Genomic DNA, 11,873 nt, shown 5'->3' with positions numbered 1-11,873 from the left:
ATGAAAGATGAACAGCTGTTTCCTGTTCTTTAGTTCTGACTAATAACCTTCAATTCACAAAAAACCTAAAGTAGCCTGGAATACAGTTGTTATGTCACTTTAGGAAAGTCACTCTGTTTCTTTAAGCCTCATCTTTAGAATGTGGAAGTGGAACTAAATAAACTGTAAGGTTTCTTCCAATTCTAAAATGCCCTTATCATGTGGGAGAAACAAAGGAACCAAAAACAGGTGAGATAAGCTCTTCTCTGTGTACTTCGGTTTAGATGATTTTGTTAATGTCATGGTTGTGATGCTAATAATAAAAACTTAGAAAGTAAAAAAAAAAAAAAAAAAGACAGATGAGAAAAATAGAAAACAAATAGCAAAATGGCAGATGGAAACCTAATCATATCAATAATTACATTAAATGTAAATAGATCAAACACTCGAATTAAAAGACAGATTAATAGGATTAGATTTTTTAAAAGCAAGATCCAACTCCATGCTATCTACAAGAGATGTATTTTAATGACAAAGACACAAATATTTTGAGGTAAAAAATTTGGATAACTATTTTACATGCAAACGTTAATTATAAAATGCTATCACTCTGGCTAAGAACTGCTTAATTCTTTTCTTCATTACAGATATTCATCATGGTTGTTTAATCTATTTGAAGTTTTTCCTATCAAGACTGATTAGAAAAAAAGCTTCTTTAAAAATAATTTTTTAATGAGTACATACTCTTGTTATAATATTAGCTATTGTTATTTTTCATCAATCATATGAACCCTTTTCTTAGAGTAAAGGGTTCTGGGGTTTTCTTAGAATAAAACTCCTGGGGTTTGGTGCTTTAAAAAACCCCACAGAACTCCTCTTAAAAAGGGTACAATTGGTATTTTCAGTTCTAAACCTATCTCTCTTCAGGACAATTAGAGAAGTAAAGTAGTATGCTCATCATTCTCATGCCCCCAGTGTTTGTCTGGCCTTTTCCAATCATGGGTTTCTCTAGCTTTTGGTTTATGTTAATATACAAATGATTTCCTTAGTAAACCTTACAGACTCCTAGCTATGTTGTATTCTGTTTTAAAAGGGCTAGATTATCTTTTTTTTTTCCAAAATCTAAATTTAAAAAATATGTGAATTGAACATATCCAGTTTATCCAGAAATATGCAAAGGTTTCTCCATATTTGGTATATGTACCATTTAGGAACTCAAAAGACTCAACTCTTATATTAATGTACCACCTCCACCTTAACAGGGCAATAGGTGAGAACTGGAAGGCCTGAGAACATTTAAGGGAACTTTCTCTCTCTGCTTCTCAATCATTTATTTATCCATTTGTTCAAATTTTCATAAAGCAGTTATTATATAACAGGACACGTGTCAAGTTTCACACACCAATTTCTTATTTTCTTCCTCTTTACCTTCTCTTAAAATTATAACATCTTCACTTATCCTGAGATTGTTTCCTGTCAGTCATCTATAAGAAATTTTCATTCAATCATACAGAAGATTATTAAAAACAGGCTAGATATTACATAGAAGTCTTTATTATCTTTTCCAGTTTCTCTAAAAATTAAATCTCCATTTGAGAGACTTAGCAGGGCCTTAGTATAAAAGTATCATATATTCTCTCACACTGTTTTCATTCAGTAAATGCACGCAGCAGTTACCTAGAATTTTCACAGCATTTCCCGACAGGCAGCAGGAGACTAATTGGATTTCTTTAAGGTCACAGGGTTCAGCTGACAGAGACTTGACTATGTAATCCATTCCTTCCCCAATATCAGACAAATGGGTCAAACGAAGTAAACACATCTTCTTCATGTTTGTCAGGCCTTCAGCTGCAAATAGATGGAAAGGAAATGCATTAGGACACCAAGTTAATTTGATATAACTGCAGATTAATGGGCTGAAAAGAAGATAAAAAACAATTGCACAGAGACCTTGCCATGCTCTTTCTGTAGAGAACTTGAGCTATGAAAATCCAAGGAGAGTTGTTTTTCTTTCAATGATCACTTTCCAGTCTCCTGGACCATACAAATTTCGCTTAGCAGGCCATTCTCTTAGTAACATGAAAAAAAAAACTATAGTATATGTGTAGAATTTTAATGGGTATCAACATATATCTTTACCATACTTTTTTCATAGAATGAAGTTTTCTGAATGAGCACTCTCCCTTTAATCCCCTCAATAATCTTAGGAGGAATGGAAGCTGAATTCAGAGGGGCAGCTCAGGAACTTCCATTCCTTAGTGTGCTTCTAGTGTAGAATCCTGCTTGTGACTGTAAGATACGTGGCCTCCCTGATGCTTTACGATGAAAACGACATCCAATGCAGCATGTTTAATGAGGTGGAATTTATGTCAAAAATACAATTGAAAACATTCTGAAATGTTCCTTGTTCTTAGGTCTAAAGCTGATGTGGAGTTTAAGATTGACTAGGCATATCTTTGTGTAATTAAAATATTTCCTTATCTTGATGGTACTCTTACCTATAGAAAAAAATATATTGTTTTAATAATATCTACCTTGAAGAACTGTGGGAGGGTTGCAGAGAATGTATGTGATGTACTTAGTGTGGTGCCTGGCACGCAGTAGGTACATGTTAATTGTTGTCATGAGAGTACACATAACTTAGAGATTGTGAACATGAATTTTGCAGTCAGTTTGATTCCTGGATCCCATACTTAATAATTGTGCAAATGTGGGCAAGTTATTCAGTCTTTTAGCTGTGGCTTTAGGGATAGTTATACCTACATGTTAGGACTATTGTGAGGATTCAAGAAGAGGAAGTATGTAAAAGTACTTAGTTCAGTGTCTATTGTGCAATAACTCTTTAATAAATAGTAATTTAGACTGGTTTATTCAGTCCCAGGCTTTGATTCCTTAATGGTAGCACCAGATTGTCTCAGATAGGTATTTTTGAACCCTTTGTAATAATTGGTGAGACCCTGGGCAAGTCAATAAACTGTTCTAGGTTCCATTGGCAGTAAAATAAGAGTTGAACTAGATGCTCTCAGGCCCCTTCCAGCTCTGCTATTCTGGGTAACTTGTAGGCATCCAATAAATGTTTATTGAAGATTGAATCAATTTGGATATTCACATGCAGGCTATATAATGAAAAAATGTCAGTCATGTTTAAATTGTAGGATAGGGTTGTCTTTAGGCAGGAACCAAAATGAAAAAGAATGTATAAGAAAGCATTTAACTGAGGGCAAACAGGAGGGAGAAAAGAGCAAAAAAAATTTTAAAAAGTAGGGACATTGAGGGAAAACAGCTTCAGTGGGAATCCCCCCTGTCCTCGAGGGCCTGGCTCCCTTTGATAAATCACATTTTGCTTGTATTCCTGAAGCTTTCGTGGTCCACGTTCATTCTTGTGTCTCATTCAACTTATGAAGTTTTATTGAATTATGAAATACAGCATAAACTTTTTTATCCTGCTTCTATGTTTTAAATATAAACGTAGTCAATCAGCTGGGGAGATAAAAACATATCATGATTTCTGTCCCCAAAAGGATTACAATCTGGGGGTGTACAATTTACATAAAAGGGTGCTGAGAGATTGGAATGGGAGTGGAGAAAATGTCAAGGAACACCAACGTAGTCACAAGGACATAAGGGTATACTTGCCCTGTATAGAAACAGCCAGCATCAAAGAGTCTTAACTGTTCTTATTATCAAACTTATATTAATAGAAATATTAGAGAAACAAAACTCTGACCTAGTTTTATAGCATCTTCCTCATTCATCTTAACATTATCCAGCATGAGCTTCGTAAGGTTCTTCAAATTACCCAAGCTGTCAGTCAGACCACCTGCCAGAAGAAAAGAGATTGGACTGTGTTCAGCTATCATTCACTAGATTCCTATTACCAATCAAAAATTTTTAGGTGTCATTATGGGCAAGAAATGCTCATGAAGTTCACACAAAACTATATTTTTTGTCAGAGATGGACATCTTCCTTAGCTAAAAGCATGTGTTCCAAATATAATGGAATTACACTGGAAAACAATAACAGAAAGATAATTGGGAAATCTCCAAATGCTTGGAAAGTAAACAACATGCTTCTAAACAAGCATGGATCAAATGGGAAGTCTTAAGAAAAATTAGACAATATTTTGAAAAATACAGAAATAAAAATAAACCGCATCAAAATCTCCAGTTAAAACAGTGCTTAAAGGGAGGTGTAGAGCATTAAATGCTTATGTTAGAAATAAGGAAAGGTTTCAAATTGATAACCTAAGCTTACTACTTAAGAAACTAGAGAGAAGAACAAAATAAACCTAATGCAAGAAGAAGCAATACAATAATAAAGATAAAGGCAGAAATCAATTAAAAATTGCTAACATAAACAATAGGGAAAAATCAATGAAAATTAAAAGCTTTATATTTGAAAAGATCAATGCAATTGATAAATTTCTAGTAGGACTGACAAAGAAAAAAGTGAGGAATAACAAATTACCAATATCAGAAATGAAAGAGGATATTATCACAGAAATTGCAGATGTTAAAAGGATAGAGAATAATATGAACAAATCTACACACATAAATTTGACAACATAGATAAAATTGCCCAATTTCTTGAAAGCCAGAAGCTGTTAAAACTCATCCAATATTATATAAGTAACCTGAATAGTCCTATATAACTATTAAAGAAATTGAATTGGCAAGGGATAGACAAGGGTATTGGCAAATGTTAGATCAATGGAAGTAGATCACACACTTAGCATATGTGAGGTTCTGGGTTCAATCCCCAGTACTTCTGATACAAAGGCTATTCAAACATGAAAGAATAGTCATTTCAATAAATAAAACAACTGGATATTCATAAGGAAGAAAAATGAACCTTTTCTAAACTTCACACCTCACACAAATGTTAACTCAAAATGGATCCTAGATCTAAATGTAAAACATAAAACTTTAAAAGGAGATACAGGAAAAAATTTTCATGACCTGGGGTTATGAAAAGAGTTCTTAGATATGACACTGAAACCATGATTCATAAAGAAAAAAAAAAAAAGAAAAGGAAAAAAAGAAATAAAAGAAAAAAAAAAAGGACTTCAACAAAATTTAAAACTTTTGTTCTGTGAAAGAAACTGTTAAAAGAATGAAAAGATTAGCTACAGATTGGGAGAAAATATTTTCAAATTAGTTATCTGACAAAGGACTTATATCCAGAATATATAAAGAACACTTAAAACTGAACATTAAGAAAACAAATTGACCCAATTAAAAATGGATAAAAATTTGAACAGACATTTCACCACTATGGCAAATGCACATGAAAAATTTTCAACTTTTATCAGCCAACTCTGATGAGGTAACACTGCACACAGAGTTCCAGTTGCTCCACATCCTCATCAGCATTCAGTATTGTCTGATTTTTATTTTTTCTTAGTGTAAAATGACAAAAGTAGAAAAACGCAAAGAATACTAAGTGCTAGTAAGAATGCAGAGCAACTAAAATTCTCATATATTGCTACTGAAAATGTAAATTGTCAAAGTGAAATATAGTTTAGAAGTTTCTTAAAAAGTTAAACAAGCACTTGTAATATGGCCCAGCAATCAATCTCCTAGGTATTTACCCAAGTGAATCGAAAACTTATTTTCACACAAAAACTTGCACAAGAATGCTTATAGTAGCTCTATTTATAATTGCCCAAACTAGAAATAACCTACATGTGTTTCAATGGTGACTATATAAACACACTGTGGTATATCCATACAATGGCTATTCAGCAATAGAATGAGATGACCTAGGAGGATGCTGAAGAGACTTGGAGGGCAAAAATAGAAACCAACCTTAGGTATAAATGACAGGGAACTAGATTCTAGCTATAAAAAAAGTAAGTGCTGATTACAAACTGAAATGTAAAAGAGGGTCAGGGAAATGATGTTATTACAAGAAGTAGAATGGGTGGGCTCTATGCCCAACTGGAGATTATGTGTCTTGCCCAAAGAGCATAGGAGCAGATCATGAAGCTCTAGTCAATTGTTACCAAGGGAGGATGTGGGCCTGCAGTTGCCAATCCATAATTTTCAAGAGAAACCTGTATTTTCACATGACATCTCCCAATTTCAAAATGGTGGCAACGCCTTCAGGGAGAAGAGTTTTGGTTAGGGGAGAAGGAAAGGAAGGAGACTTTTCACGTAGTTGTTTTATAATTTGAACTATGTGACTCTATTACTCAAAAAGTAAATTAAAATATTGGCAAATATTAAAAAGAAAAAATTTAATTGTACAGAGGCCAAATTCAGCACATAAGCGACTGGTTTGCAAGATCAGAACAAAGGAATAGCCATCAAAAGGAGATGGTTACCTTCCTGACAGAAAGTAGTCTAATGTCGTCTGGGTGACTATCCAGAATCTTAAAGCAGGAACTCCTGCATTGAGTAGGAGGTTGCGAAGATTATCTATGCAAAAGATTCTAGGCTCCTAAAATGATAGAAAATGTCCTCTACAGGGTGACAAGGGAGGCAGAGCCGAATGGGAAATTATTTGTGGATGAAAATGAATCCCAGATTACAGTCAAGTAGAGGAAGGCTCCAGCCAGCCCGTAGCTTCACACCACTCAGCAGCCCCTGCTCTGGGCTACAGGGCTGATCTACACAGGTAAGGCTGGTCTACACAGGTAAGACAGCCACTCACCTTCAGTGTCATTTTGAATTTGGGGAAACTCCCCTTTACCCAGAAAGATTGACCCAGCATTTATGTGTCTGAAATTTCTTCATGTCAGACAAAACCTTTTCCCAAAATCTTCTTTCAAAATGAATGATACTTGGGGTGGGGGTGAAGCTGGGTATGTGCTGCAACTTCCTAGATGAGAATCCAGTGATGCAATTAGCCACCAGTTTCTGTAGGTGATTAGTTTACAGGCTGGATTTCCTCCCAGGCTTGAAGGCAGGAGGGGTGCTACTTGGCAGGGAAGCAATGAGTGTTAAGTAGAGATGGAGTTACTGAAAAGAGGAAGGGTTCACAGAAGACAAGCTTAACCGACTGTACATACACCCACACACAGACAAACACACTCTTTACCATACACGCCATATAGCTATTCAAACAGACCACAGAGCTTCAGCTCTGAGAATCCTCCCTAGGGCTTCCCAATCTGACAGCCTTGCCCCGACAATGGAACCCTCTCCCCAACCCTCCCACCTCCCTTCCAAGTCCTGACACCTGGTAGAAACCATTAGAAAATTTAAAGCAAAACAAATGATAACTCATATTCCCACATTAAGTAGCCAGGTTTGATTATAGCTTAAACTGCTGGTATTTACAATACCTGGCAGCCGTTGAGTCTGTAGGTCATGAATCCTCAAGGTTTTCAGGTTTGTCACGGATGTGATATGCTGCTCGTCTTCTAAGGTGAGGGGACTGGCTTCCACTATGAGGAAATGAATGTTCTCAGAGATGCTGAGGACTGAACTGAGGCTTCCAGCCATGCCGGCACATCTCTTAATGCACAATCTGAGGCTTACAGCAGAGCTGAATATTTTCTCCAGATATTTTATATCTTGCTTATTCAACTTGCAGAAATCCCGGAGTGTGACCTCCAGGGTCTTGAATTCCTGCTTCGAGTTGAAGAGCAAAGACACAGCCCTGCTGGGAATATAGGTTCCTGAGGACTCTTGAGTGTGGGTCCTGCTTATGTCTCCTGCCGCCTTGTCCAGCGAAGCTTCAGCTCCCCCGTAAAGGTCCAGTTTTACGAAGTCCAGAGCACTTGCACAATTAGGCAGGTCTTCAAAGAAGTCAAATAAGTAATCAGGGATGTTCTGTGAGTTGATATATAAGCTTTTACCACGAAAGAAAGCTTCAAATTCTTCCCTCAGGGTTGATGTGGACATGCTCTCATGGAATAAATTGATGCCACACTCTGTAAAGCAATTGATGTTTCTGTCTTTCAGCGTTTCTTGCACAGTGGTGCTTTTCACATTTTGCATAGACTCCTGCCTCCAGAGAGGCCTCTTGGTGACAGAAAGCCCGAGGAGGCTGCCGTGTTGACACACTGACGCAAGGTGTTTCAGAACAGCCCTGGTGGCCTCGTCAGATGACCCACACGTGTACAGGAGCAGGCTGCTATACTTGGATGTAATGTCTGAAATGGAAACCATTTTCTGTAAGTGACCGTTCCCCTTGGTCACCTCCGCTGGCTCTCCAGAGTTCAGTAAACTGCTGAGTCTGCGCCCTGCTGTGTACTCCTGGAAAGATTTATGAAAGAATTTATACTTTGCCTTGAACCGTTGAGCTGTGTATTTACAGAGGAGTCCCGTTGTCAGTAGGACATCCTCGTTCACGCTGGACAAGTCATCTGGTTCGAAATCAAACCTCTGGGAGAACACGCCCTCCAGAGCTAGGTCTCCACAGTGGTCCAGGCTCCGAGTAACTTCACCGGGAGCCACCCCTTTACGTTTGTGCTTGTTTTTATTTATTTGCAGATCATAGAACGCACGGAACAGTGTGGTCTGTGTGTGAGAGTGGAACTCACTTTCTCCCATCTGGATCGCACACGTGATGACCACAAAGAGAGGGGTCTTCATCAGATTCCTCAAGCACCTGAATTTCTGAATTTGGAGCAACAAGCCCTCAGCAAGCTCTTTTATCAGCACTTCCCGGATGAGAGCCTGGGCACTGTCCTCCGTCATGTCCCCCACCTCGGCGATCAGTGCACCAAACTGCCGGATGTGCCTCAGGCACTCCGTGGTGGTGGTGACAATGACCATGTTCTTAAAGCGGTGGTTTTCCTTTATCAGGGCATTGATTTCTGGGCAGTTCTGGGCCTTAAATTCATTGTAGCCATCAAGGAGGAAAAGAACCCTCTGCCGCAGCTTCAGCAGCGTGGCCATGAAAGTCTGCTTCCTGATAGTGTCAGGTATATCCAGGAGTTGGTCACATAGGGTTTCAAAGAGTCCACCCTGGGCCCTGCTCAGACGGAGAAAGAAGACCAATTTGAACTTGGTCAGAGCCTGACACTCTCCAGAGGCCCAGAGCATGGCAATTCGCTGCAGCAGAGTGGACTTCCCTTTGCCTGATTCCCCTTCGATGATGCAGGGGCTCTGAAGAGTGTCCAGCAGGCCACTCAGGGTCAGCTGCTCCAGACGGTGATGATGTTGGTCCTTCCTCCACAGAACCGGTTCTGTGAAGGTTCTTTTCAAATTAAAAATAATGTCAATATCTTCACCCAGGGGATGGAAGTTCAGAAAAGATGGAGTGTGGTATAAGTCCTTTAAATCCTGAGCCAAAACATCTAAGTCCTCTTCTGACATTTGATGAAAAAGACCTGTTAGAGAAGAGGTGAGGTTAAAGAGGACCAAATTCTGTGTCTCCCCAGAACCTAGAGTTCAGGAGGATGAAGGGAGGGTGATGCTGAGAACCTTCCCTTGGTGACTTTAATTTCTCTCCTCATTTTTGAGCTCACAGAAAGGGTTCCAAATATTTACTTCTGCTTTTCCCTGTTACCCTTTGCCCTACTTCCCCTTTGCCTTGTTTCCTCCTTTCCACCACCAAATCTTATAGCAGCTGATTGGAAATCAGAGGAGCCAGAGTTTGGGTTCAGGAAACTATGTGAGAAAAGTGGGGCTATGGCTGAGAATGATGGTCAGGAGTAACTTGTAGCAGATCAAGCCTTAACTGTAAAATCTTGTCATGAAATGACATTAATTAAACATTAATTAAAATCTATCATGAAATAATTTACTAATTTGAAGAAATAAGAACTACATAAATATTTCATGAAAGGCAGAATCATGCTCCTTTAGTCAATCAGACTCTTTACCATGGTACTTGAATCACAGTCAGGGGGCCATTTGTCCACAGATGGGCCTCATCAGACTAAGGACTGTTAGGGGAGGATATAGCTCAGTGGTAGAGTACATGCTTAGCATGCGCAAGGTCCTGGGTTCAATCCCCAGTACTTCCACTAAAAAATAAAATAAAGTAAAAAAATTAATTAAAAAATACATAAAGAAATATGATAAACTCCCCACCTCCCCCCAAAAAATAAAAAACAGACTAAGGAATGTTGAAAACTACTACTGCATTGACTTTTTTTTTATCATTATTTTATTAAACAGTACAATTCATCTTATTACTATTTTCACACACACTGTCCACATTCTCACATTAGGTGATAATAGAAATATAACTAAAGTGAATTTAAATTATTGCTTAGAAAGAGAGAATACTTAAGAACTAAGTCTGAACACCATGTGTCATTTTGGAAGTTTTTAGGCATTTTCATAAAAATATGAAATATGTCACCATTAGCTAGTATTATTTAATTCTGCCTAGAAAGTGTCAAGCCCTGAAATAATAAAACTGCATTGACTTGTTTTTTTATGTTTTATATTTTGTTTCATTTGTGAGTTTTTTGTTTGGATGCATTTTAATTTTATTTGAGGGAGAGTAATTTTATATATATATTCTTTTAATGGTGGTCCTGGGAATCGAACCCAGGACCTTGTGCATGCTGAGCACACACTCTACCACTGAGCTATACCGTCCCCCCTGCACTGACTTCTTAAGTGCCTTCATTGTCCACCCAGTTTGCTTTGAAGTCAGATTATAAAAATAATTTATTCCCTGCCCCTGGAGTTACTCATTTGGCCTCCCCATCGAGTAATTTAGTGGGAGTTGTTGTTGTTGTTGTTGTTGTTGTTTTATTCCTGAGAGTGTCTGAGCTATTCCTTAACAGGACCAAAGCCCACTACCCAGTGTGATGAGGAGGGAGGGGAGGAAAGGCTCTGTCATGGGGGTTTTGGATCTTCATGGTTTATTCTATCTGTACAACAGACACAAGCAAACTGATACTCACTAAGACCATGCAAGTCCTGAAACAGAGGGTAGTTCCACTTTTCAAGGGATTTCAGAAAGAGGTTACAGGCTTCTGAACCCTTCTTCAAAATCATGTGAACGATTCCTCTCGCAGCATCCTGCTCAATCTTCTCGCAGCAAATGACGTTTACTTCTTCGTGATTCAGGACATTCCATACAAATAGCTCGTCCACAATTTGCTTTGTAACAGTCATTCCCATCCTTTGAATGAGGACTTGACTGTTCTCCTTTATGAAATTCACTAAGGGGAATGGGTGGAAATATAAATACTCATTTATTTATTTACATAAAATGTGCACATCAGCATCATGTTGCCAGAGAGTTAGGGTCATGCAATTTTTTTCCTTTGGGCTTATCCTGAGTTATGGAGATGCCAAATGCTTGAATTTCAGGGCCTCAAGAAAAGCTCTGTAAAGCCCTTCATCCCTAACCCCAGTGTCCTTGGTCAGCAAAATGTTTTTTTCGTTGGTAATGAAGTAAGGCGAGTAATCTTGTTCCTTGACCTCCAGGGAGGTCACAGTGGTAAGACTGGGCTTATGAGTAGTGAGCCTCACATACCGTCTGCCAGTTGCTACCATCTGTGTAACCTTGGCAAGTTGCTAAACCTCTTTAAACCTATTTCGGTGCCATGCTGCTAAACGTTGAACATACTGGCTCTCTGAGGTTAAAGGCCCAAATTCATAGCATGTACCAATCTTCATGTTATAGTATTTCCACTGTGGCCAATTTCAAGCTAACAATATATGTCAACTGGCTAACAAAAATCACAAAAATTCAACCATCAGTTCTCACCAAAACAGTAAGAATCGTGGGGGTTTCTATACCGGAACTTTACCAGGCATCTGGTTCTTACTTCAGGACCATCTCATCTAAAATCGCCCACACTTTCCTCTTAAATAAGACATCTCGATGGACCAATGACTAATCAGCCCATGCCCACACATAACTGTGGTGTCATGCATTTGGTATTTTTATAATTTTAAGGGAGGTAACTTGCAAGGACTCCACTATGGCCGTCTGAGGCCCCGATGCAGTCAAATCAATTGAAGCTGGACTT

The 11,873-nt window shown here is 38.3% G+C and overlaps 2 protein-coding genes across 11 annotated transcripts in view; one reads left to right on the top strand and one right to left on the bottom strand.

Moving 5' to 3' along the window:
• The window catches only part of SLC30A6 (solute carrier family 30 member 6), a 62,995-nt gene extending 53,331 nt beyond the window's left edge, over positions 1 to 9,664 (top strand). For all 6 annotated transcript variants that reach the window (XM_064494624.1, XM_064494623.1, XM_064494622.1 and 3 more), the window contains 2 exons: positions 6,450 to 6,598; positions 7,520 to 9,664. The gene's annotated coding sequence lies outside the window, so the exon portion shown is untranslated. The remainder of the gene's footprint in view (positions 1 to 6,449; positions 6,599 to 7,519) is intronic.
• Positions 1 to 11,873, bottom strand: part of NLRC4 (NLR family CARD domain containing 4) — a 35,129-nt gene that overhangs the window by 13,267 nt on the left and 9,989 nt on the right. For all 5 annotated transcript variants that reach the window (XM_010987778.3, XM_031466817.2, XM_064494618.1 and 2 more), the window contains 4 exons: positions 10,797 to 11,057; positions 7,269 to 9,263; positions 3,707 to 3,799; positions 1,657 to 1,827 (listed from right to left, as the gene is read on the bottom strand). In XM_010987778.3, coding sequence (XP_010986080.1) covers positions 1,657 to 1,827; positions 3,707 to 3,799; positions 7,269 to 9,263; positions 10,797 to 11,057 — 2,520 coding nt within the window. The remainder of the gene's footprint in view (positions 1 to 1,656; positions 1,828 to 3,706; positions 3,800 to 7,268; positions 9,264 to 10,796; positions 11,058 to 11,873) is intronic.

Source organism: Camelus dromedarius, chromosome 15, assembly GCF_036321535.1.
Source record: "Camelus dromedarius isolate mCamDro1 chromosome 15, mCamDro1.pat, whole genome shotgun sequence".
NCBI lineage: Eukaryota > Metazoa > Chordata > Mammalia > Artiodactyla > Camelidae > Camelus > Camelus dromedarius.
Note: the sequence above shows the minus strand (reverse complement) of the source record. Positions and strands in the feature narration are given on the sequence as shown.